Below are 22,795 nucleotides of genomic sequence, written 5' to 3'. Positions count from 1 at the left end.
ACACAGCCAGGAGAGCTTTGTATCTTCAATTAGTTGGAGAGAACTGTTCGTTGGTCAAAACCTTTCTTTCTTAAACGTTGTTTAAAGATGATGCTTCCGATAGTGGTACCCTTGTCGGTCTGTATACACAAGTCTGGCAATAATAACGATGTCAGCAGTAAGACAGCATACACAGATGTAACTCTAAATTGGAAACCTGCTTTATACTCCACTATAAACTAGCACTGACCAAACTTTGTAAAAGATGTCATATTATGCTCCCAAGACTAAACACAGGGAAAGTACATTAGCCAGCCAGAAGCCTTAGAAGTAAATGTTTTGGTTGTTCAAAATTTTGGATGCTTATTCAATTTCTCAAACCTTGAGACTCAACCAAGGCATATTATTAGACAGGTATGTTAACAGAAGTTCAAGTTCTTCCAGGTAGTGCCTGCATTGGAATTATGCTGAGGAGTTTTCTTTTATGTTTACAAGCTTCCTTCCACTCCTTTTGGAATAAACTAATTAAAATCCTGGGTAGGACAGATGAATGAGTAGCAAGCACATCCAGCAGAGGAAAAGATATTAAGCATTTCCCAGCCTGAGGCTGGCACTAGCAGAAGCAGAATCTGGCACAGGCTCTTATGAACCAGCAGGGATAATAACTGGATGGACAGAGCAGTGATGCAGCAAGTTCCAGCCATTAGAGAGAAAAAAAGAGGTGCTGTCACTTCTTTCTGCTGAATCTGTGCCACTCCAGAGAATAGGGTTCAAGACTTAGTTGGCCAAAACCAGAAAGCAAGGCAGGTCTTTAAGCTATTTATTATGGCACTGGTTTAGCAAACAGGAGCCCTGTGCTCTGGCTCCTTCGCCAACCACTGTTTCTGTCTTTTGTTCAATAACTACTTAAACCACATAGTCTGAAGGCCTGGGCTCAGGTGCTCTCCCTGCCTCCCAAGGAACCTCCCGTTGCCTCACCTACAGAAGCATATATTTGTTGTTTCTCCAACATAGGACCAGTGGGGTGGTTTTGCAGATTGCCATTGTTCGGACAGCAACCAACACTGGCCCTGAGAACTCATTTTAATCTTGTTGAGTGGGCAGGCCCCAAAAGAGAGGGGGCCTGGCCACCTCTGAAACTCAGGAGGAAATTGGCCACACATCCTTAAATCCCAGGGGAGTTGCTCTGGAAAACAGATTATTATTCAGCACAGGAGGGAGGCACACTACATGGTAACACAGGACCATAGATGCTGCTGGTGCTGCATATTGCATGGAGCTGCACCCAGCAAGGTCATCCAGAGCATGCTCACCTGAGCCCCTGCGCTGGGGAGACCCTGGTACAGGGTCCTGGCTGGGCTTAGGTAAGAAAGGGTTGCCAAATTTGAGACCTTGACAAACACAGAAACGGTTTGAGGACCATGGGAAGGATGGATGTGCTGCAGCACAAACAAACTATCAGGCTGCAACAAGGCTTTTACTTTTTACAGTCATATCCTACTGTCCATACTGTTACTCCTTCCTCCAGAAGTCTGACCACACTACTCCTCCTCCACCATCATCCTGTAACCCTCAGGGCTATTTAACCACTTCTTGGGAACGAGCTGCAGCTGCACATGGTCCATGTCAATCAACCCACTGCCTTCGCAGCAAGGCCACAGCTGTATGTTATCAATGCTGATCAAGGCACTGCCTTCATTCCTCTACATGGATGTTGCGTTCAGGGGGTGGGGGTGGGGAAGCTTAAGCTACCCAGGGGTGAGTCTACTTACGTGAGTCCCCAAAAACAGGGGATCCAGTTCAATCTAGCTGATTAGAAACAATGAGCTGATGGTAGCAACTAATCCCCACTCCAGCACCTACACATCAGGAATAGGATCATCCAAACATAGAGAGCTGAGCCATTTGGGCCAAGCTCTTCTTTAAGGTTCATGACGAGAAAGCAGCAATACGGACAGGGGATTCACCTGATCTGCTAAGGATAACTGAAAAGCACCCGTTTATTCTGCTGATTATAAAAGGAGTCTGTGGTGAGTAGCTCACATAGAGGCATTAACAGTTTGCTAAACCGATACTGTGCAGCTGCTTAGATGAGCACGGGTCACCTATTTTAGAACAAGGACTGTGGTGCTGCATTTGCATGATGTCCCACCACTCAAGTAGGGCACGTATCTACTTTCCTACCTACTATCAAAGAGGACCCAGATCAGGCCACCCAGGGTGGCCCAGGCACTGTGCTGCCTGGTTTCTGGTCTCATGTGGGAATACAGCCCCAGCAAATTCAGAGCAGGGTGCCTGTGTGGAAGTTTGAGGAAGCTTCCAGCAAAAAAAAGGCCAATAGGAAGGTGAACACAACACCCATATAGGATAGGAGACATTTGTGGGTGTCATGGGAGCACTTGTTGGTTTGAGAGCCATCTATTGGCACACACTCATTAGATGCACATTGGAGGCACCCACGGCAGTGTGTAGGTGGGTTCAGAACTGAATCACACCAGCATTTGGAGTAGATCTTCAGCTTTATTTCCTCCAAAAGTAAATGAGGTCTGGTGCGCAACAATTGCTGTGGGAAACCAATTACATGTAGTAAATGGAGATGGTTTGCTTCAAAACCGCACTATTTCTCCAAATTGCTATTTTAGATTTAGACAATGAGGAGCATGATCCAAAGGTAGTAAAAGTGATACTCAAACTAAAAGGCACCTAAGGTCATGTTTTTATTTCCCAGATTGACTCTGTGAAAACATGAGCTTATTGAAGCTGTTATTGGGTGAGTTTATGTTAGGCAGAAGCTCGGAGCAGACCACCCTAACTATTCCTTTAAATACGGGGAAATTTGGATTATGCTTTACTCCAAGACTTGAGTCAGGTTATCCAGACTATGCTACTGTTAACTTCAGTAGCAGCTTCTGACTGTTAAATTTCTTAAATTATTAACAGAGAGCCCACAGAGGTGGAAGAGAGAGACTAGCTTTCCAGGAGCACTCCTGAAACATGGAATGTTGTCTACACCGCAGGCAAAGCTGGTTTTCTAGGCTCTGATCCAAATCTGTGAGAGCATCTTACCAGGAGTCCTATAAGGTGACCAATTTCCTCAGCTAAACTAGGATGTTACAAGCAGAGAAAATATTTCATATACAAACAAATCATCAAAGTGTAAAGATTCAAGTACACAGTTTTAGCAAGATGAAAGTTTAACAGACATTATTCTAGCAGTAGGCCAGCAAGGTCAAACCAGGATGTTAGATCCCGCAATCCATAAGGAATTTTAAGGAACAAGGAACCAGACAGTCCTGAAGATGGCTCCCGAAGATAGGAATAAAGAACAACAGAACTGGTCCACCTCTGTGGTCCATGAAAAGTTAATTCACATTAAAAAACATACATAGCTTAAAAATAAAAACTAAAAATTAAAAAAAAAAAAAAAGAAGCTTACATTTAAAAGCAAGAGGATCAACCAGAGATTGGAAAATCAGCATTTCTGGAATTGCTATTCAGAATGAACTTGCAACTGAAGCAACATAGACATTTTCTTTGGACATCTAATAGATGCTTAAGTAAATATTCTGAGTCATTTTAGGGAAATTACACAAATATGAACCTCCTACACAGTAGAAAATACATAGATTCTTTTCGTATCTTATTTTAGATGAGTCCTTAATTCATTTCATCGTGTCAGCACATGGTAGTTAACAATTCAGATACAGCTGAATACCTGAAAAATCTACAGTACTGAGAACCCGTTATAGAAAGAAATATCTGAGACATGAAGTTAATTGCCATCAAAAATATAAAGGCTGCTAAATGGGAAAATGAGTGATTTCCTTGAACAAAGCACTGATCACGTCAGCCATGAACTGACGAAGTTCATGGGACAGGGTGAACTGGCAAGAGGAAGGGTTTGTCTGGACCAGTTACACAGAGCTAACAGCTACCAATTCACTATGCTAGCAGGGAAAAACTAAGCACTATGTAGGATAAAATACTGAGGCACAGAAATACGACCTTCATGCAGATGCCCAAGTGAAGGGGTCTCCTCCTGCTTGTGTGCAAGGATAAGGTGTTATTCAGTCCTAGGTACAGAAAGGATTATATTGTTTGTTTGCTTGTCGGTACATTTAGATCAGCTATTAGGAAGGAATTCTTTACTGTGAGGGTGGTGAGGCACTAGAACAGGTTGCCCGGAGAAGCTGTGGATGCCCCATCCCTGGAAGTGTTCAACGTCAGGTTAGATGGGGCTTGGAGCAACCTGGTCCAGTGGAAGGTGCCCCTGCCCATGGCGGGGGTGTTGGAACTAGGTGATCTTTTAAGGTCCCTTCCAACCCAAACCACGCTGTGATTCTATGAGTCCCTGGCATGTTGCAGTGAGTGAGTTTCCCCAGGATGCTGGAGGAGGCCACGTGCTATCCCAAGGGCAGTATTATTCTGATTCCCTCCTTGATCCACCTTACTCCCTTTCTCAGCAAATTTTAGTCACGTCACATATACAGACAGTGAATGTGGGGGGAAATGAGCTTCAGACAGCCCCTGTTCACTTCCACGCTGATCTGGCTTCACTGCCAGCTGTAGCCAAGCTGACTCAGAAGTCATCTGTGCTGTAATTACATTCCTTACTGTCCCTAAGACACACATAGAGTTTGGGGAGAACCTTTCATTTGCATTGCTATGGCAACTGCAACATAGCTCCCATGAGGAGGTTAGCTCAGGTTGGTAAGTCATCTGTTGCTTGATCCTCCCGTAACCTCTTCCGCACCCATCTGGGCAGCCAGCCCATGCCATTGCGGTCATTGCCAATCTGCCTTTTCTTTACTGAACACTTCCTTTCGCTCGGGGCTGCAGTTCCTCCTAACGCAGGTTCTTGCAGAGAACTCAGCCTCTGCTTTCAGGCTGTTGTCAAAACCTCCAGTGTCTTCCTGGCAAGCTAGGGCTTAGATGCATGCAGAGGAATTTAGGAGAACCATGCCTGAGTTCCATGAATCCCAGGTGACAGTAAGACCTTTGGCACCACCCTATAACCAACAAAGTCACATTTTATGTGACACAAATGTGGCATCACCTCAGTGGCGTCAGAAAAACAGCAAGCTAGTGCAGGACATGGCCCACCCTTCCACAAGTACTCCCTAATGAGAGTCTGGTAAGCCAAGCAAACCCTCCTCAGTGTCTCAGGAAAACTTAAGATACATGACTCAGAATGTGGCCCCCTTCTTTGGAGGTGAGTTTCACAGAATCACAGAATAATTAAGGTTGGCAGGGACCTCTGGAGATTGTCCAGTTCCACCAGTGGCTGAGAGCAGGGCCAGCTACAGCAATTTTTTCAGGGCTGTGCACGGTTGGGTTTTCAGCATCTCCAGTGAAGAGACTCCATCACTTTTCTGGGCAACCTCTTCCAGTGTTCAAGCACCTGCACCATAAAAAAGTTCTCTCTTACCTTTAAGTAGAATTTCCTGTGTTTCAGTTCCTTCCCAGTGCCCCTTCTGTCAGTAGGCACCGCTGAGAAGAGTCTGGCTCTGTCTTCTTTAATCCTCTCACATCAGCTATTAATAAACATCGATAAGAGCCCCCTTGAGCCGTTTCTTCTCCAGACTAAACACCACTACGTCTCTCAGCCTTTCACCATATGATGGATGCTCTATCTCCATGGTCCTTCACTGGACTCACTCCAGTATACCCATGAAAGCTTAGCTGTACGGAAGCAACTCAACCACTGTAGCTGGGTTCAAAAGAGACTACTGCCCCTGCCCTAATTTACTATTACAAACACAGTCCTTGAACCTAAGCAACAGCCATCTGAGCTAACGCAGGATGGAAAATACAGATTTCATATCTTGCTGTGCTCCAAATATATGCTATGCTAAAGAGGAGTTGTAACCAGTGGTACTGTCCTAGACAGTTTAATACGTTAGGCTACCCGCTCAGCAGTTCACGCTTCCCACGGAGGACAAATGAGTCCAAGTCTACCACGACATGATCATTCAACATATAGATGCAGATCAATGATGTGAGAGTAAACACATCTTTCTTTCTGTATCTTTTTCACTACATACCCAGTTTTTGAATGGAAACCCACAACTGCTTTATTTCATTGTTATCCCTCACAAGAATCCAAATTCCATTATTCACACGCGAATGAAAAACATACAAGCAAGCTCACTTTGTTTAAAATTTGGCGTGTATTTCTGTATTAGCAGGCAGCCTTTCTTGTCCTGCCACAGCCCCAACAAAATACTGCTCTCTGCTAGATTGCTGTGTCAGGTGTAAATATAAAAATGGAAATGAATAGATTTCCACTGAAGGTCCTTACTCGAACAGGATGAGAGGTCCGAAATAATGCAAAAGCATGCTTCCAAACATTTTGTTTCAGAAGGCTGAGTCAACCTTGCAACTTTGCCCTCTGTCCATGCTTAGGAATTATGTCTTCAGATTTTAGACAGTGTATGTAAGTTTGGCTTTTTCACATCCTCCTCTCTCGTCAGTGAGACAAGCCTAGCCACAAGCCAAGGTTGCTTGTGCCAATCATGCTTTGTTTCACAGAATGGTTGAGGTTGGAATGGACCTCTGTATGTCACCTGGTCCAGCCCCTGCTGCTCAAGCAGGCCCACTTAGAGCCAGTTGCCCAGGACCATTATTCAGGCAGCTTTTGAGTATCTCCAAGGACGGAGACTCCACAGCTTCCCTGAGCAAGCTGTGCTAGTGCACGGCCACCCTCACAGCGGGAAAAGATTTTCCTGGTGTTCAGATGGAGCCTCCTGTGTTTCAGTTTGTGCCCACTACCTCTGCTCCAGTCACTGGGCACCTCTGAGAAGAGCCTGGCTCCATCCAGTTTGTACTCTCCCTTCAGCTATTTATACACATGGATGAGATTTCCCCCGTCCCCCCTCGAGCCTTCTCTTCTCTAGGCTGAACAGGCCCAGCTCTGGCAGGCAGCTGTTCCGCCATTTCCGGGAAAGCAGGGCTTCGTCACATGTAACTGCGGCTTGGGAAGACAAATGCCGTATCTCCAAACATCCCCCTCTTCCTCCTTCTTCCCCAGGCTTTTGTTGCTGAGCATGATGCCATACGGTATGGAATATCCCTTTAGTCAGTCGGTGTCAGCTGTGCCCGCTGTGCCCCCTCCCAGCTCCCTGTGCACCCCCAGCCTGCTCGCTGGTGCGGTGGGGTGAGGGGCAGAAAAGTCCTTGGCTCTGTGTAAGATGTGTATCAATGCTGTTTTCAGCACAAATCCAAAATGTAGCCCCATACGAGCTACTATGAAGAAAAATAACTCTATTCCAGCCCAAAACGGTACACTCTCAGCCTTTCCTCACAGGAGGGATGCTCCAGTCCTCTAATCACTTTAGTGGCCCTTCACTGCACTCCCTCCAGTATGCCTATGTCTCTGTTGTACTGGGCAGCCCAGAGCTGGACACAGCACTCCAGGGGTGGCCTCAGCAGGACTGAACAGAGGAGAAGGATCACCTCAGCCCGCTGCCAACGCTCCTAACGCAGCCCAGGATTTGGCTGGAAAAGGCTTGTTTTCTGCCTTCCATTTTGGAAAGGGCATGCTGCTGCTTCTGTCAGCTCAAATAGCAGATGGATCCCTTGTGGCAGTGGTGTTTGTCCCCAGGATACTGCTTTGTATAGCACAATTAGCAGAAAGAGGACTGGTAAGGGTGCTGGGAGGTTAAGGTGCTGTTTCCAGCTTCACTCCAGGTTGTATGTCTTTTTGTCCCCCCATTTTTGGGGGCAAATCACAGCATCTCACCCACGGTACAACTGGGACATGACTAAATGAAAAATTCCTTCGTTGACCCCACAGTTCACAACTGGCATTCTTTAACACAGCATCTACACATTTCTGACAATTTAATATATTTGAAAACACACTTGTACATTACAGACAATCTTGAGAAATGCTTCACCCCTCACAAACCAGTGGCCAGTGTCTCTCATTGGGGAAAACATACAGTGACACTGACTCTGTCAATACCTGCTGTTTGAGGCACACATTTGCAAACCACTCTAGAAAAACACTGCCATAGGAATACATTTTATTTGTCATTACCATTAAAGCTTCTTTTACTGAAGAGATCAATTGGCTGTGTAACCTGAGATTTTCTAAAGCAATGTAAAGCTCTCAAACTTAGTTTTACAAAGCTGTAATAAGGGACACAGTGCTTTTTATTTTTGTACATTTTTTTACAAATTTGAACAGATATTTACCTTTTGATGAATTAAAAAAGTCACTTTGCCCAAAACAAAAAAAAAAACCAACCCAAAGCTCAAAATTCGGAAGATTTCTTTATAGGAAAGGGTGCCCCAGGCATGTGGAGCCCATCAGTTACATGGTGCAGGTCCAACTTCTGTGACAGGTCTGGTGATGCCACATTGCTAAAGGGATCCAGCCTTATACACAGTACAGGACCCCTCGCCTTCCCCTTCCGTCTCAGCGATGCAAGCTGCATTCCTGGCTTTGCAGGGCTGCCTCAATTGTCATGCACTGGAATAACTTGTGATTCATAATTTAAAATATAACTTTCTACACTATTGCGAAAAAGAGTGCCATGACCGTGGATTGGTCACTGGATAAAGGAAAACAAGGGTGAACCTTAATTCACCTTTGTACTCATTTACTGAAATTAACTGAGTGTTGCATGGCTGGAGCGCAGATAATGCTCCAGATTTATTACTGGTTCTTCTACAACTTTTATACAGGTGTTAAATTACATTTTAACATGTAAGCGTATTTCCTCACTCTCTTACAAAATACAAATACAAAACCACCTTCTAATATCACTTCTGTAATTTTGTAGGTCAGAATTACGTTCAGTATTACCAGACTTTCAGGAGAAATAGAGCAAATAAATTTGAAGTTTTGTAAAAGTGAAATCACTTATAAAAGCAAAGTGAAAAGATGTGCATTAAACATCAATTATTATAATCACAAAGAGTTGAAATACAGCAACAATTTCTCATTTGTACATATTGAACAGCAAAAAAGTAAAAATAAAATAAAATACAACAAGCTTCATAGGGAAACAGACCTGAAACAGTTCTCTGCTGCTCATGGATAAGACAACTTTACCTTAAATTCTTTAGTGCATTCCCTCTCATTCACAAGAACTAATGATTATATCTTCCTGTTCTAAGACAAATCGAAAACAATCAAATCTTCCTTCAAATCAAGAACAGCTGTGAACTGGTGAATTAATACATATTCACTTGAGATCACTCTGAAATGTAAGACAAGGTCAATCATGATAAACAGCTAAGGTGCACAACCATTCCGCCATTTTTAAGAGGAAACACCATTTACACAGAACAGTTTTTGCTACAGAACAGTAAAACTGCCACCTGTAAAGAGCATTACTGAAAACAGTATAGGAGCAGACACTGTGAGGACTGTAAGCAGCTTACGCTTCTTTCTTCTATTCAGTATTGTTCTGTTCCTGACTTTCTGTAACATAAAAAGAGGGAGGGGAAGGAAGAATAAATGGGAAAAAAATATTAAAAATACTTCTTCTGTAACTCAGTTTTTTTCATGCTTATGTCAGTTTCTCTCAAACCCGTTGACTGACTTCAAAGTAGTTTTATGGTAAATACTACAAGCAGATGCATTTCATTTAGGTCAAGCAGCATAAAGCAAAACCACAAAGCTAAATATAGCCTACATGTGTATCCAGCTCTGATTAATGGGCAGAATTAACCCTGAGATAAAATAAATGAGCCAGTACTTCTATCTTCCTTTTCTATCTGGAATTAGTTATCTAATCCATTCTAGAGTCATTCTGTTGAATACAATTGGTATCCGCTAGTGACACGTCCAAACAAAATCAGCTTGACTGCCGGGAACTACTTCAAAGCACCACAAAAGTCCACTCATGCAAGCACTGAAACAGTTACATCCGCAATGGTAAATAGAATCACCGTTCATAAATGTCATTGAGGAAAGCAAGGCCAAGCTAAAGGGGCTGTCCTGTACTATGTGTTGGTCTCAAGAAACAGAGCCATAGTGATGTTTCCAAGTGTGAAGGCTCCAGGCGAGACTGAAAAGGAATATTGTGGTCACTCTAGGACATGCATCAGTACTGTATCTGCATGCACCAGATCATTAAATCATTTAACATTCTGTTCTCCACTCACATGACTTGGGGGTGTATTATTATCTTTAAAGTGGTACATGAGAAGGAAAAAGAAATTTATTAGAAATCACAGAAGAAACGCATGCTGCAGCTAAGGACTAAACTCCTTCTAGCGTCTCATGCCAGTATTTTTATCAGGAGACCATCAGGCAGAAATGCATCATTCATATGCACAGCTGCTTTGTGAGTACAGCATGTGAAAGGAATAAAATCGGAGGGGAAAGTTGTGTCCTGCTTACAGAATTGCTCAGAAATACTGGAAAGCATGAATTTACACATGTATCAGAGTACCATACCAGCTGCAACTCTGACAAATCAGTGTAGGGAAAATGAAGTGAGACTAAGATTCAGACCCAGATCTGCAGAGATCAGGTGTCTCAGGAAATACAACCTCCAAATTGAAAGGAAATCTATGGCTACCATGTTTACAGGTGAAAAAACAACAATCCAACATCTCTTTGGCAAAGCCTAAGGCAAACAAATATTAACGCAAAATAAAAAGTCATGTCAACATAGTGTACTCGAAGTGATCCAACCTTGCAAACAGAAGTAACCAAAAAATCTCGACATAATTTTAAAATGTATTTTTATTGTATCTTCCAACACTAAACTCGATTTTGTACAGCATCCTACATGTAAGCTGTGCCCAAAACACTTAGCAGACTTTAATAAATTGCAGAGTTAGGCAGCAGAAGAGGAAAACAATTAAGTGCTGCAGGCAAGGAAGAAAATAGAAGCTCTCAGATGGGATTTGAAACAAAAGGGAGAATCCAGATAACTTTGTCTCCTGTTTTAAGTCTAGAAGAAATAAATGTCATAAAGCAACATCAAAATTATTTACCTTAATAGCATCATCCGTTTCTGTGCTCTCACACAATCATTTCAGCCTGTTTCTGAATCAGGAAACTCTTTTTCTGGAGAGCTGTCATCACTGAGGTCACTATAGCTGTCACTATTAGAAGCAATGCACAGTCAGAAGGATCTAAACCAAATACTTTATTCAAACCCTCCAACCCAGACGATGCATATGACCAACACTTTCCTCAAATGCAACCCATTTCCAGAAAACTACTTTAAGCCCATGCTCAATTTTAGTATTTTAGAACACCTTCCTCTACAGAAATGGGTTTAAGTTTGAGCCTAAGATCTGATGAGAAAAAATATCCTACCTGATAAACAGTATGTTCAATTTCTTTTTGCTTGGCCCCTGTACCTTCATTCTACAGTTTGCTGGTGCTGTGTGCCTATTACTGCGATTAACAACATGGAGTGTAACAGCTATTCAGAGCAAGACTAAAAGGAATTTCTCCTTTGTGATAAAGAAAATTATTGTTTTAACCAAAGAGAAAATTAGGACAACTTCATTTACTCAGAATGCTACAATTTATACTTAAATTACAATTCTTGCTCTTCGAGTCAGAACACAAATCACCTTCAGTGCACCAAGCAATATCCTGACTTTTTTCCTGAGGTTTTATCCCCTTCTGCAGTTTCCCAAGAGAAGCAGACTGGTTTTCACTGAACAAACTGCCATGCAAATGATGGTTCTATAAAGTGGCCAGAACAAGGAAACAGTGAAGAACAGGAATCACCACTGTGACCGAGAGAAAGAAGTGCCCACAAATCACATTTTCAGTCAGCTGTGATCTCTACTGGGTCTCCAGTTTTATCTTAACTCTAAATACACCTCTTCAGAAGAACCTCCAGCCTTAACCTCCCCCTACTACACTTCACTTCTACAGTCTGATTTCTGGATGCTTGAATTTCCCCAAGATCAGAAACCAGCAAAGGAAGCGCAGGGAACTGACTAGTGCATTTCAGCAGCAATAATTCTGGTCAGTTCCGTGATACTTCGGAGCACAGGTTACGGTTAACATGGTGGGGGATCTCAGACCTCGTTTATGCGAGTACAGCAGCGTCAGCCTTGGGTACCAACTCTACTCCAGCCACTGTACACGTCACATCTCGCTCTTACCACATACACCTTCACCCTCCAGCCAACAGGACCCCAGTCACGTCACACTCCCCACCTCTGGCCATGATCCCTTACTGAGACATCAAGCGCATAACCAGCCCATGACCCACCTAGACACAGCTTTACCAGCTGACCCACAGTGACTGCCTGCTGTGTGATGATTTAAGGGGAACTATGTAACCCCGCAGCTGGAGATCTTTCATCTAGACTGCAATGTGGAACAGTGAACAAACTGCACTCTGCTATATTGGTGCTTCTTACTGAGCACTGCTTCGTAGCCTGATTTTCACCCTCTCTTCTTTGCAAAAATAAAATAGTAATCAAAGATTAGATATAAACACAGTCATTTTAATAGAGTTGGACAGGAGGAATGGCACCAACAGTCGTCTCGTTTAATTTCTACCTCTGACTGTTAGGAAAGCCTCCCACAGTTCCAGAAAATCACTGTACCAAATTCTTTACAAAACCAGCTTAGATATTCCGACTGTTCTAACATTCAGACTTTGCCTACAGCATGTTGTTGATGCAGTTCTTGCAAAGACTGTGTCATATTGGGCTAGTGAGAAATGCTCAATTTGATCATTTCACCAGCTGGCAAACAATTACACAGTTCAAGTGAGGAAAGTATTGTTAACAGTATGATCAAGCATGCCAGATGCACACAGACAAACACATCACCAACATTGTACTTACTTCTTTCTGAAAGTACCCATGGAAACATGGAATAAAAATTCAGTATTATTAAAACAGTTTTGCATATTCACATCACAGCAAAATAGCACAAACTGTCCACAGAACAGAGGGTAAAACTGTGATGGCAGAGAGCTGCATAATCTTATGATAGTCCTGGTTTAAATCCAACATCTTCAGAGAACTTTCTTTTTCTTTTTTTTTTTAATAGGCTCTGCTGCCCAGTGGCAGTCACAGCCAAAAAACATATGCCAGAGCATCGTTTACAACACAGTATGGGAGACAGATGCTTAAGTAAAAATGCTCAGTGACCAATGAGGTGAGAGAACTGCCCAGCTTCATCTCTTGAGGAACAGTTAGGTGCTGATCCCCACCCAGCACTCTCATAATAGGTCCTCCCTCACTCAACGGGTCTCAAAAGCTGTAACAATCATTCGTTTCAAACAGCCACAGCCTGTACTAACGTAAGTACATTTGTCTTTCATTTGCATTGAGGAAGAAATGCACTTAGCTTGGCTCCTGCCTTTGCAGGGAATAGCATTACTGTAACAACTGTTTAAATTGCATACATTTCTGGAAAAGGACCTTTTTGTCAATTATATGTTAAAAAAGGATGAAAAAAAAAAACCCTCTGAAACTGTGTCAAACACTTCATTTCTAAAGAATGTTGATCTGAATTTTCCAAACGAAACCAACAGAACATTCAAGGAACACCCATTTTAGAGTTGCCTATATTTCTTAATAAAAACATTAAAAGCAGGTGTTTTGGTCCTTTTGAATGGCTGTTTGAGAAACACAGTTTAAAATTGGTCTGCAGTCTTAATTCCAATGATTATACAACTGAGATTGGCTGCTGAGGTGGTGCATTGCAACTTCATGCCGTGTTTCCCCAGCTATCGGCTGCATTCCACACCATACCGATAGAGAACCTTCGCAGCTTGCCTCCTTTTGTGCTTTAGACAAATATAGCAGAGTTATGATGATGTCTCTGTCAGCAGAACAGAGACATCTGAAACTGGCATGAATTTGGTAATAATGGAGCACATGCAAGGGGGAAGATCTTTTCATTACTTACATCTTGAGAAAACAGGGATCTGAAGATGACTGGACAATAAAGCAAAACAAAATCCCATAATGTGATTTCTTAACAGAGGATGTTTTCCTTGCTCCCGAAAATGTGTTGCAGTTCATTGCAAAGTGAAACGCCAGACAGGTGCTGTTAGATTCAGGTTGCAGCTAACTGCGAAGTGAAATACCAGGTACTGGTTGATATTTCACTTTGCAGTGAGCATATTTCCATTAACTACAGGTAGATTAGATGCAAGGATCAAAGTGACCAAAATTCTTTATCTTGCAGACTGAAGTGACTGCCCAGATGCAGTGACACTGCATACTCTGAGTTTAGTCCTGCTTTTATCTTGGCCACATCTTTATACTCCAGCTACCATGAAAAAAAAAAGATGGAACAGAACTGCTGTGGTGGCCTTGGATTTGCTCACTAGCTCCTTTTTGTTGGAGTCCATGTTGTAAGAATCATTACAAACAAGATTAAGTGGGTGTCAGGTTCTTGCCTTATTCTTATTTATCCCCACCCCCAAAAAAAGGTGGACGATTGAAATTATTATAGTCATTAAGAAAATATTTAAAATAAATATTTTATTTCTTGTGCAGTGGTTATAACTGCAGTCACTCATACTTCTCAATGTATATTTTTATGATTTTTATAATAAAAATGATCATATACCATTTATTATGATCGCCATCATTACATGATCCTACGCTTCCTTGAAACATCATTTCATTAAAGAATCCTTCAGCACGTACCCAAGACTCCCCAAGTCCAAGCTGCCAGACTTTTGCACTCACATAAGTGGACCTAGGGTAACAGTTTTATTAGGAGCCAGCATTACAAAAAACACAACCAAGATGGCAGAACATATCTGGGTGTTACAAAAACTCTCTGCCAAGTCTCATGCATGGGATTCAATTAATTCAGCTTTGACATCTTCATCTGAGACAGCTGGCATCAGCTTCTTGCAATCAATGGAGAGAAACAGGCACTTGTAGGGTACAATGCTTCTGACCCACTTAACCACTATCATGAGCTGTCTGGCTCCCTTAAAGTGCATATTCACTTAGCAACTACAGAAAAAGACTTGGGGTGATTAGCTCAGAAGTGTCTTCACTGTAAACATCTAACATTAAAATATCAAAGTAACTGTCATAACAACCATTACTCAGTTCACTACTAAATACCACTAATGGTTGAGAAAGGATTTCCTTTAAAACTTTTTCTATAGTTTTCTGTAAGAGCTCTGAGGGTACCAACAAGTCTTAGCTGCCCTGGCCATCCTCACCTGGGGCCTCCACTGATGGAGCCAGGAGCCTTGGCTCCCAATCCTTGCCTGCGCTATGTTGCAGACATGCCTGTACCCATCTCTGAGTTCTGTAGTCACCTGCTGACTGGACTACCTGGATTGACCTCAGACCTAACTCATCACTTTGAGCTTCTGCACTGGACTGTCTGTAAGACACAGTAACTGTCACTGCAGCCAGCCTGCTTGCCACCTTTGGCAACAGCGGTACCGACTCCTGCTGGTGAGGACACTACCCCTACCAGTACAGATGCCACCCCTGGCTCCTGGATTGTTTTCTTTGGTGGAGCAGCCCCTACCTCTCTTGCCACTGCCTTGACGGTTTTCGAATCTGAAGACCACCTTCACTTTCCTCTGAAATGTCTGGATTTGGCCAATGGCAGAAATATGATGCTGTGCCAGACGTGTTTTGGTTGGAGACAATGTACAGGGGATATCAGAGATAGCCCTGATCATACCTTCTTTGTCCCTCATACATCAGAACATCTTTCATAGGCTGTTTCCTGTTCTGCTTATAGGTGCTTGCCCAAGTCTTCCTACAAGGCTGATTTGGGAGATAGCTGGACCATGTTAGTGCAGTAAGCACCCTATGGGCAAAACTCCTGAGATTTTTTTTCTTTATGCACAACTCCTCCTGTCCTCTGGCCATTCTTTTTCCTTGTCTCTGAATGCAACTCATAAGTCATCTGCTATTAATAATCTGCCCAGAACTTAACATAGTACTCTGTGATTAGATGGCATTGGATTAGTGCCTCACATCAGCATATTCACTAACACTTTGCAAAAATATCTTTTGGCAGTAGTCCTAGTTACCCACACTTTCTCACCTATGAACATCTCTCACTTCCTACATTTCCTCCCATCTACTGGACATTTCTGTTTATTTATGTTTAGCTTGTGACCTTTAGTTTCCTCAAAAAAACCCACAACCAAACCAACGCACAGTCACAGAATGGTTTGGGTTGGAAGGGACCTTAAAGATCACTTAGTTTCACCCCCCCCTATCATGGGCAAGGACACCTTCCACTAGACCAGGTTGCAGATCTCATTTTCAGCACAGGTTTCTCAATTGCCTATATATTTTCACGTTATTTCTTTGTTCTGAATAGTGCTTTCAGCTCTTATTTAAATGACATTACTTGCAAATATCATTAATGCACTGTGACCGACTCTTGCAGGCTATTAATAAAGATGTTAACTGAGGGAAAGAAGAAATAAAACCTGCTGATGCTAAACTTGCTATGGGGAAAAAAGAAACCAGCAACATGGCTTTATGGTACATCAGTGGTTTTGCAATCCATATGACACTGTTCCCAAAAATAAGCCAGTTTTTATTGCTTTTCCCAAATGAAACTGTAAGACTCTGTCAAAGGCAACAACATTACATGTGAAGTTCCCCTCTTCATCCACTAGTTTTCTATTAAACAATTTTGTTTTCTTTCAAAAAGCAGTGTATTTGTGGGTATTGTACACTTTCTGAGAGTCTTCGGTGGTTCTGGTTTTCTCTGTCCTTTAAAATGAGACATTTAAACAGGCAGCTTCTCACCTTCCTCAGCTCTGTGTGAAATGGTAACCTCAGTATTTCCAAGGAAAGATTTAGAAAAAATCACGATTTAAAAGCATTCACAAGGACGTGCATCACTTTGTCTGATGGTTAGGCACTCATGCCATAAAGCACGAGAGGCTGAAACCACAAGGGCAATTTAGATGCCCAAGTACCACTTCAGGTAACTAAGTAATGATTCATCAGTGAGTTACTCTCATCCTTTGCTCAGTTCTTGACTGTTTCTGTACGCATCAAAGCTTCTGGAAACTAAGTTTACCCCAGAGGATGCATTTCAGTCTCAAGCTGGGTATGCTCCTGTCTATGTGTAAGCATTCTCAGACTGTCTATCATACTATGCCTCACAAAAATTTAAGGGAAGTTTATTCACTTTGATTTATTTAAAGCACTCTCCTGGGAGGTGTGATACATCTTTAAATTTACTATTTGTTCTGCTTAGAAGCTAGGGCTTCTGCCCAGATACCAGATGTTCTAAAATCACATTGTAATTTACGGGGCTGTTAAATGTTCTGTGGTAATAATTTCCTGTTAAGAATCTCATACTGAAATATGTATTTCCTTTTGTCTCAGAACTTCAACATTAACTCTCTTTTTAGTGTTTTTAACAGCCTAGTTTAGGTAATCTGCTCAACTTGCTGGCCTCCACAAATTCTCTTTCAGGCTACATCTTTGTTCTAGTCAACAGTATGGCTACAATTCATAGAATCAAGAATGGGGGGGTTGGAAGGGACCTTAAAGATCATCTCATTCCAACCCCTTTGCCACAGGCAACTTCCACTAGACCAGGTTGCTCAAAGCCCCTTCCAGCCTGGCCTTGAACACTTCAAACATTTTCAGGGATTTATGTGGGCAGTGTTGGATGAGGTGTGCAGAAAATCCTACTCTCAGATTTTTTTCAGTGTTGTTATGACATGCCTTAGCTTTACTACTCAATGAAATCATTAGCATTCTGGGGTTTAAAGGTTTAAATTGGAAATCCTTTCCACTCAGCAGGTGGATACGTTAATATGAGTACGTGTGCTGTAATTAGCACTGAAATTCCCTCCTGAACGTTCTTCCCTGAAAAGTGTTCCTCTTTTAGTCTCCAAATGTTTTTCTGTTCCAATGTTCTTTCCCAAGACAGAGGGGTTTGCTTGATCGCTGTGTAACTAGGTAAATGGTAAAATTTTTATTTTTCTATATAAAGTTTTGGGGTATGAACTTTTGCCTTTGCTAAATGTTTAAGGTGTTGATTGCAGTTTACTGTATAAACATGAAGAAAAAGAGTTGGGTATACTATTTTATTGATTATTTCAAGTAAGTAAGTGTGGCACATTCAATTAATTGCTGAAACTTAAAGTCAGGGTTAGAAAACATATTTGCTATAATGCTAAGGGATTAAAATTTAAATCAGCAGAAGACATGCAGATCACTCATTCAAAAAAAGTATTTTTTCTTTATCTCAGAGAGAAGAGTATGTATATTTATGGGAGGAAACAGTAAAAGAAAGGATATTGGGATCTGGGAAACAGGATGAACTGTGAGGCAGAGTGCCCACAAGAGGAAAAGACTGAAGATCACTGTGCCTGAAGACTCCCTCCTGCCAAGCACCACAAAAGTCTGGCTTGTGTAATGCACTGGCACAAATTTTAAAAGGTAGATAATGTTATGACCACTAATAACAGTGACAGGTTAAGGTAGTAGGAGTATTTCAATCAAGCTATACTAGTTCACAGATCAGAAAGATATTCTCTCTGCATGTACACCATTGCACATTTGGCCAGGGTGAGCAAAGATGAAGAACATTTATGAAAAATAACTGATAACCATAAGGAGCAGGGTACCAAAACAGACTGATCTGGTCTGGCTTGGCTATTTTCCATTACTAATGAAACCTGAATAAAATTTCTACTTCTCGCTTAAGAAAAGGAATTTTAATAGAAAGAAATGCTAAAAAAAAAAAGGAAAAACACAACAACCAAAAAGCCCTAAAACCCCCACAAAATTAGTAAGTTTGGTGCCTTGTTTAGAGGAAAAGCCAGTAAGCCAGAGTTGGATCTGTTCTGTGTTACTATTCAGCCATTCTGTGATTTATTTTTTTAAAATTATTTTTGTTATTGTACCCTAGGCTTCCCTCTGACCTCTTTATGACTGCTATTGTAATGAAATTGTAACTGTTGTTAATATCATTGAAATAAACAAGAATGAGTTAACACCAGCTAAAAAACTGTTGCTACATTCAATAAACCGAAAACTCTGTGTCCAAGGGAACTGGTACAAGATTTTGGTTTGGCCAAACCATCCAGTTTTGATCTAGATCCAAACCCTTCCGTAAGTCTAAAGATACCCCAAAATGTTTTGTTTCAGGCCTGCCTCTGCTAGATGGTATTAATTAGTTACTGCAAAATAAAATCAGTGTTTTCTTTTTTCTTGATCCTCTAAGTAAATTTCTTTCCCTGTGAAACTACTGTTAATGAATGAATGTTAACACAGGAGACCACTGACTTAACGTGAATTTGCTAAAGGTTTTTTGCTTCTTTCTGGTTATAATGTATGGATTTGGCTTTAGCCTTAACAGCCTCTGAAAATGAGGAAGTCAGGAACTGTGCTTACGGCTTACAAATACTTTTACACCAGGGTTTATGTCAGGCATGCACAGGAACAAGTAAATCAATCCATGAAGAACTCTTCCTCTTCTGGACTTCTGAATTGAAGGACAGGATAGTCCCTCCAAAAATGTGACTGTTAAACTGCAGGCAAGCAAGAAAGAAAGGTTACCTTGGAGACAATTTACATCCACGTTGCAGGTATGCACTGAGTGTCCCAGTTGCTGCTAGCAACAGTCCAAGGTATGGAGGTGAAGGTTTCATAGGTCTTGAGGAAAACTCTGGGTGGAATTGAACTCCCACAAAATATGGGTGATCTGTAAGATAGATATCAAAGAAAACTGTAAGATGTAGGAAGGAGATAGTAGAAAAACTGTTAGGAAATAAGTTTATTGAAGATTTTGCATAGGAGTCCAGAAGTCAGATCAGCTTGTGTGAATTTAAGGGCGAGGCAGCAGGAACCTTAACTTTTTCCATGAAGAGCAATTGACAACAGAGGCAGAAGGTTAGTAAGGCAAATTAAGGAAAAATCACCCTGTGATTCAACCTTAACGTGTACAATGATGTAATTAAAAGCTGAATAATAAACCTGTGCTGACATGTGAGGTGGGGGGAACAACCACGAAGTCTGCATTTATCATGTTATTTTCATAGTATTTTGGTTTCCCATATATATATATATGCACATATATTCAGAACATGCACCTTAACATATCTGAGGGAGAAATAAAACAGTTCCTAAAAGACCAAGCATTACCATACAGCAACTATTTACACACTAAGATAGATATGAAAGCAACATCCAGAGAAAATGGGGGAAAACAAGCTTCAAATAATTGGGCATGGAAGGGATCTCCTGCAACATTAAGTCCAGTCTCCTGTTACTGAATGCAGCTACATCGTGTAGTCTCATGCACAAAGGGTCAAGGGTCTGCTGTAACACTACTTAGGGTGATTTGCTCCCACTAGAAAGCTCTTTTGATACTCCCTCCTTTTGCTTAGAAACCTTTTCCTATCACAGGCCATCTTCATTACAACCAATTTACATCTATTTCTTGTGGTGCTCTTCTTTCCTGATGTTTGGCCTGTGTGATTAAGGATGACAACATCGCCATCATTCAACTCTGCCTGCTAAGCTAAACAAGCCATGCTGCTTCACCTTCTCTTAAATCTTCAGTGCCCTGTTTCTCAATCAAAGCACCTCTTAACTACTGCTTTTGCTTCCCTTCTGTCTTCTTTGAAAGGATAAGGAAGGAAAAATGTTTTCATACTCTTCCATACTGTGCACCAGTTCCTTCTCTGAACATTGTTTTAAAGGAGCTAACATTAACCATTTCTAGTACCAGGACACTGGACAAAATTAACCACAGATCTCTTCTGGTTTGACAATTTCCACAATAATCCAAAACATTCAAGGAATATCTCTGCAGTACAGAGTAAGTGATAAGAAAACTGGGGTTTTCTTCTGTGGAGATAAACTACATGATATAGTCTACTGCTCTTCTCTCTGCTGCTGTCTTAAAGAGAACCTCGATCCTAAATTTATGCCGTAATTTCTTTCTCTTTATTATGCAATTTAGTTCTTTTAAAGCTTTAAAATAAAACAATGACAAAGCATCAAAAATTTCCTGTGGGGATATTTTGCTTAAAAGCTTAGCCTAAGCTATCTGGTTTACTGTTATTTCTATGCTTCTACTCCAATCCATCGTCCTCCCTATGATGACTGTTTTTCTTTAGTAATCAAGAGTCTCCTTGCAGCTCACTGTGAAAGAATTCCAGGTTTTACTGCTGCTTTTATTCTTTTCACAGTAACATGCAATTTTAAAATTCCACCTGATTTATTTCACAATGCTCTCTATAGAAGTTGTTTCATGCAGGGCAGACAAAATAGCATTCCAACACCAGCACGCATAACAGAGGTAATCTATCAGGAACAAACTATGCAAAGAACACTATGACAACTAGTACTTTATGAATTCACATGTATCTTTGGCTCTCAGATTACTCTCTATGGTGCAGTTGCTTGACATTATAAGTACCATGGAGTATATAAAATCAATTCTCCGGAGCATCATGTCACAAGTAGCACTCCATAGGATGATAATGGATTCTTAGGATAAATTTCTGTTTCTATGCATGCAGTTTATCTTAATCAATGTCAACTAGGGGCCACAGAAAGGAAAAGAAATTAAAAGAAACAAAATGAAATGAAAAAAAATATCTTGTAAGGTAGCCTGCATCTTCAGGTGCCTGACACTCATCTAGCCAACAGTGACTTAACAGCAAGGAGTCAATCAAAGAATCAAGCAAAATCAAAGGGATTGTTTCCAAGAGCTACTCTGTATAGCATTCAACAAAAATGCAGTGTATCTCCTTTTTATTTCAGAACCTTTTAGAAAAGACATCAAGTCTTACTTGGTAAAGTAGTCCAAATCTACCAGATTTCCACAATATGAAACCCTCATCTATCTGAATCACTTCTGTGAAAGGAAGGAGCTTGCTTTCTATTTGATTTTTATACTTTTTTCTATGATTCTAAACGTAAGGTAACTCAAAGAAACACAGATTGGAAGGCACCTTGGGAGGTCTCCAGTCCCACCTCCTGCTCAAAGCAGGGTCAAGTTCAAAGCTAAATCAGGTTGCTGACAGCTTTGTTTAGTCAAGTTTTGAAGGTCTCTACCTGCAAGGATGAAGATTTCACAGCCTCTCTAGGTAACATATTCCAGTGATGTTTTACGCTTTAGCTATATTGCATGTATATGTATTTCATATACTCAAGCAAACTGAACCTGTATTAATTATTGGGACATGACTAAGAATATTTCGTGGTGTTAGGGAGCAGGCCAATGTCATGAAGCTGGATTTTATCTTTCAAAGCCCAAGGCTACCATGAGAGGTCCCTGATGACTGGAAAAAGGCAGCCACCATGCCCTTCTTCAAGACAAAAAGAATACAAGGAAGCACAGGACAGTCAGCCTAACCTCAGTTTATGGCAAGATTATGAAACAAATCCTCCTCCAAGGCATTTCCAGACACATGAAGGACAGGAAGGCAATTGGGCACAACAAACTTGGGAACAATCAGTCCTTGGAAGCAGGGAGAGCAGTAGCCTTCCTTTATCCTGACTTTGGTTTCCTAGCATTCAAGTTGGGAGCTATGGACTATGGGAAGACTACAAGGTGTGTTAAAAAATGGCTGGACTGCTGGGTTCAAAGAGTAATGGTGAGTGGTTTGAAGTCCAACCAAGAGCATACAGAGAGGTACTCAAAACCTGACTGACATGGGTCTCAACAACCTGATCTATATTTGAAGGCAGTTCTGTGTTGAGGTCAGACTAGATAAAATCCCAAATCACTCTATGATTCTACATAGCCAAATCCCACTGAGCTAGAATTATGACCTTTAGGAAAAGGAGCATGTCTTCTCCTGATAATCAAATACATGCACAACCCTTGAGACATCTAAGACTTCTCCTAGCATCCTCTGAATCTTCACCCGCTGTAATACAC

General features: G+C 41.4%; 1 protein-coding gene across 2 annotated transcripts in view; it reads right to left on the bottom strand.

Moving 5' to 3' along the window:
• Positions 1–7,989: 7,989 nt before the first annotated feature.
• The window catches only part of CTPS2 (CTP synthase 2), a 74,033-nt gene continuing 59,227 nt past the window's right edge, over positions 7,990–22,795 (bottom strand). For both annotated transcript variants that reach the window (XM_055701123.1, XM_055701122.1), the window contains exons 17-19: positions 19,459–19,603; positions 10,939–11,049; positions 7,990–9,412 (exon numbers count right to left, since the gene is read on the bottom strand). In XM_055701123.1, coding sequence (XP_055557098.1) covers positions 10,980–11,049; positions 19,459–19,603 — 215 coding nt within the window. In that variant the 3' untranslated portion in view covers positions 7,990–9,412; positions 10,939–10,979. The remainder of the gene's footprint in view (positions 9,413–10,938; positions 11,050–19,458; positions 19,604–22,795) is intronic.

This window comes from Falco cherrug, chromosome 2, assembly GCF_023634085.1.
Source record: "Falco cherrug isolate bFalChe1 chromosome 2, bFalChe1.pri, whole genome shotgun sequence".
Taxonomy (NCBI): Eukaryota; Metazoa; Chordata; class Aves; order Falconiformes; family Falconidae; genus Falco; species Falco cherrug.
The sequence above is the reverse complement of the archived record's forward strand: the minus strand, read 5'-3'. Positions and strand labels throughout refer to the sequence as shown.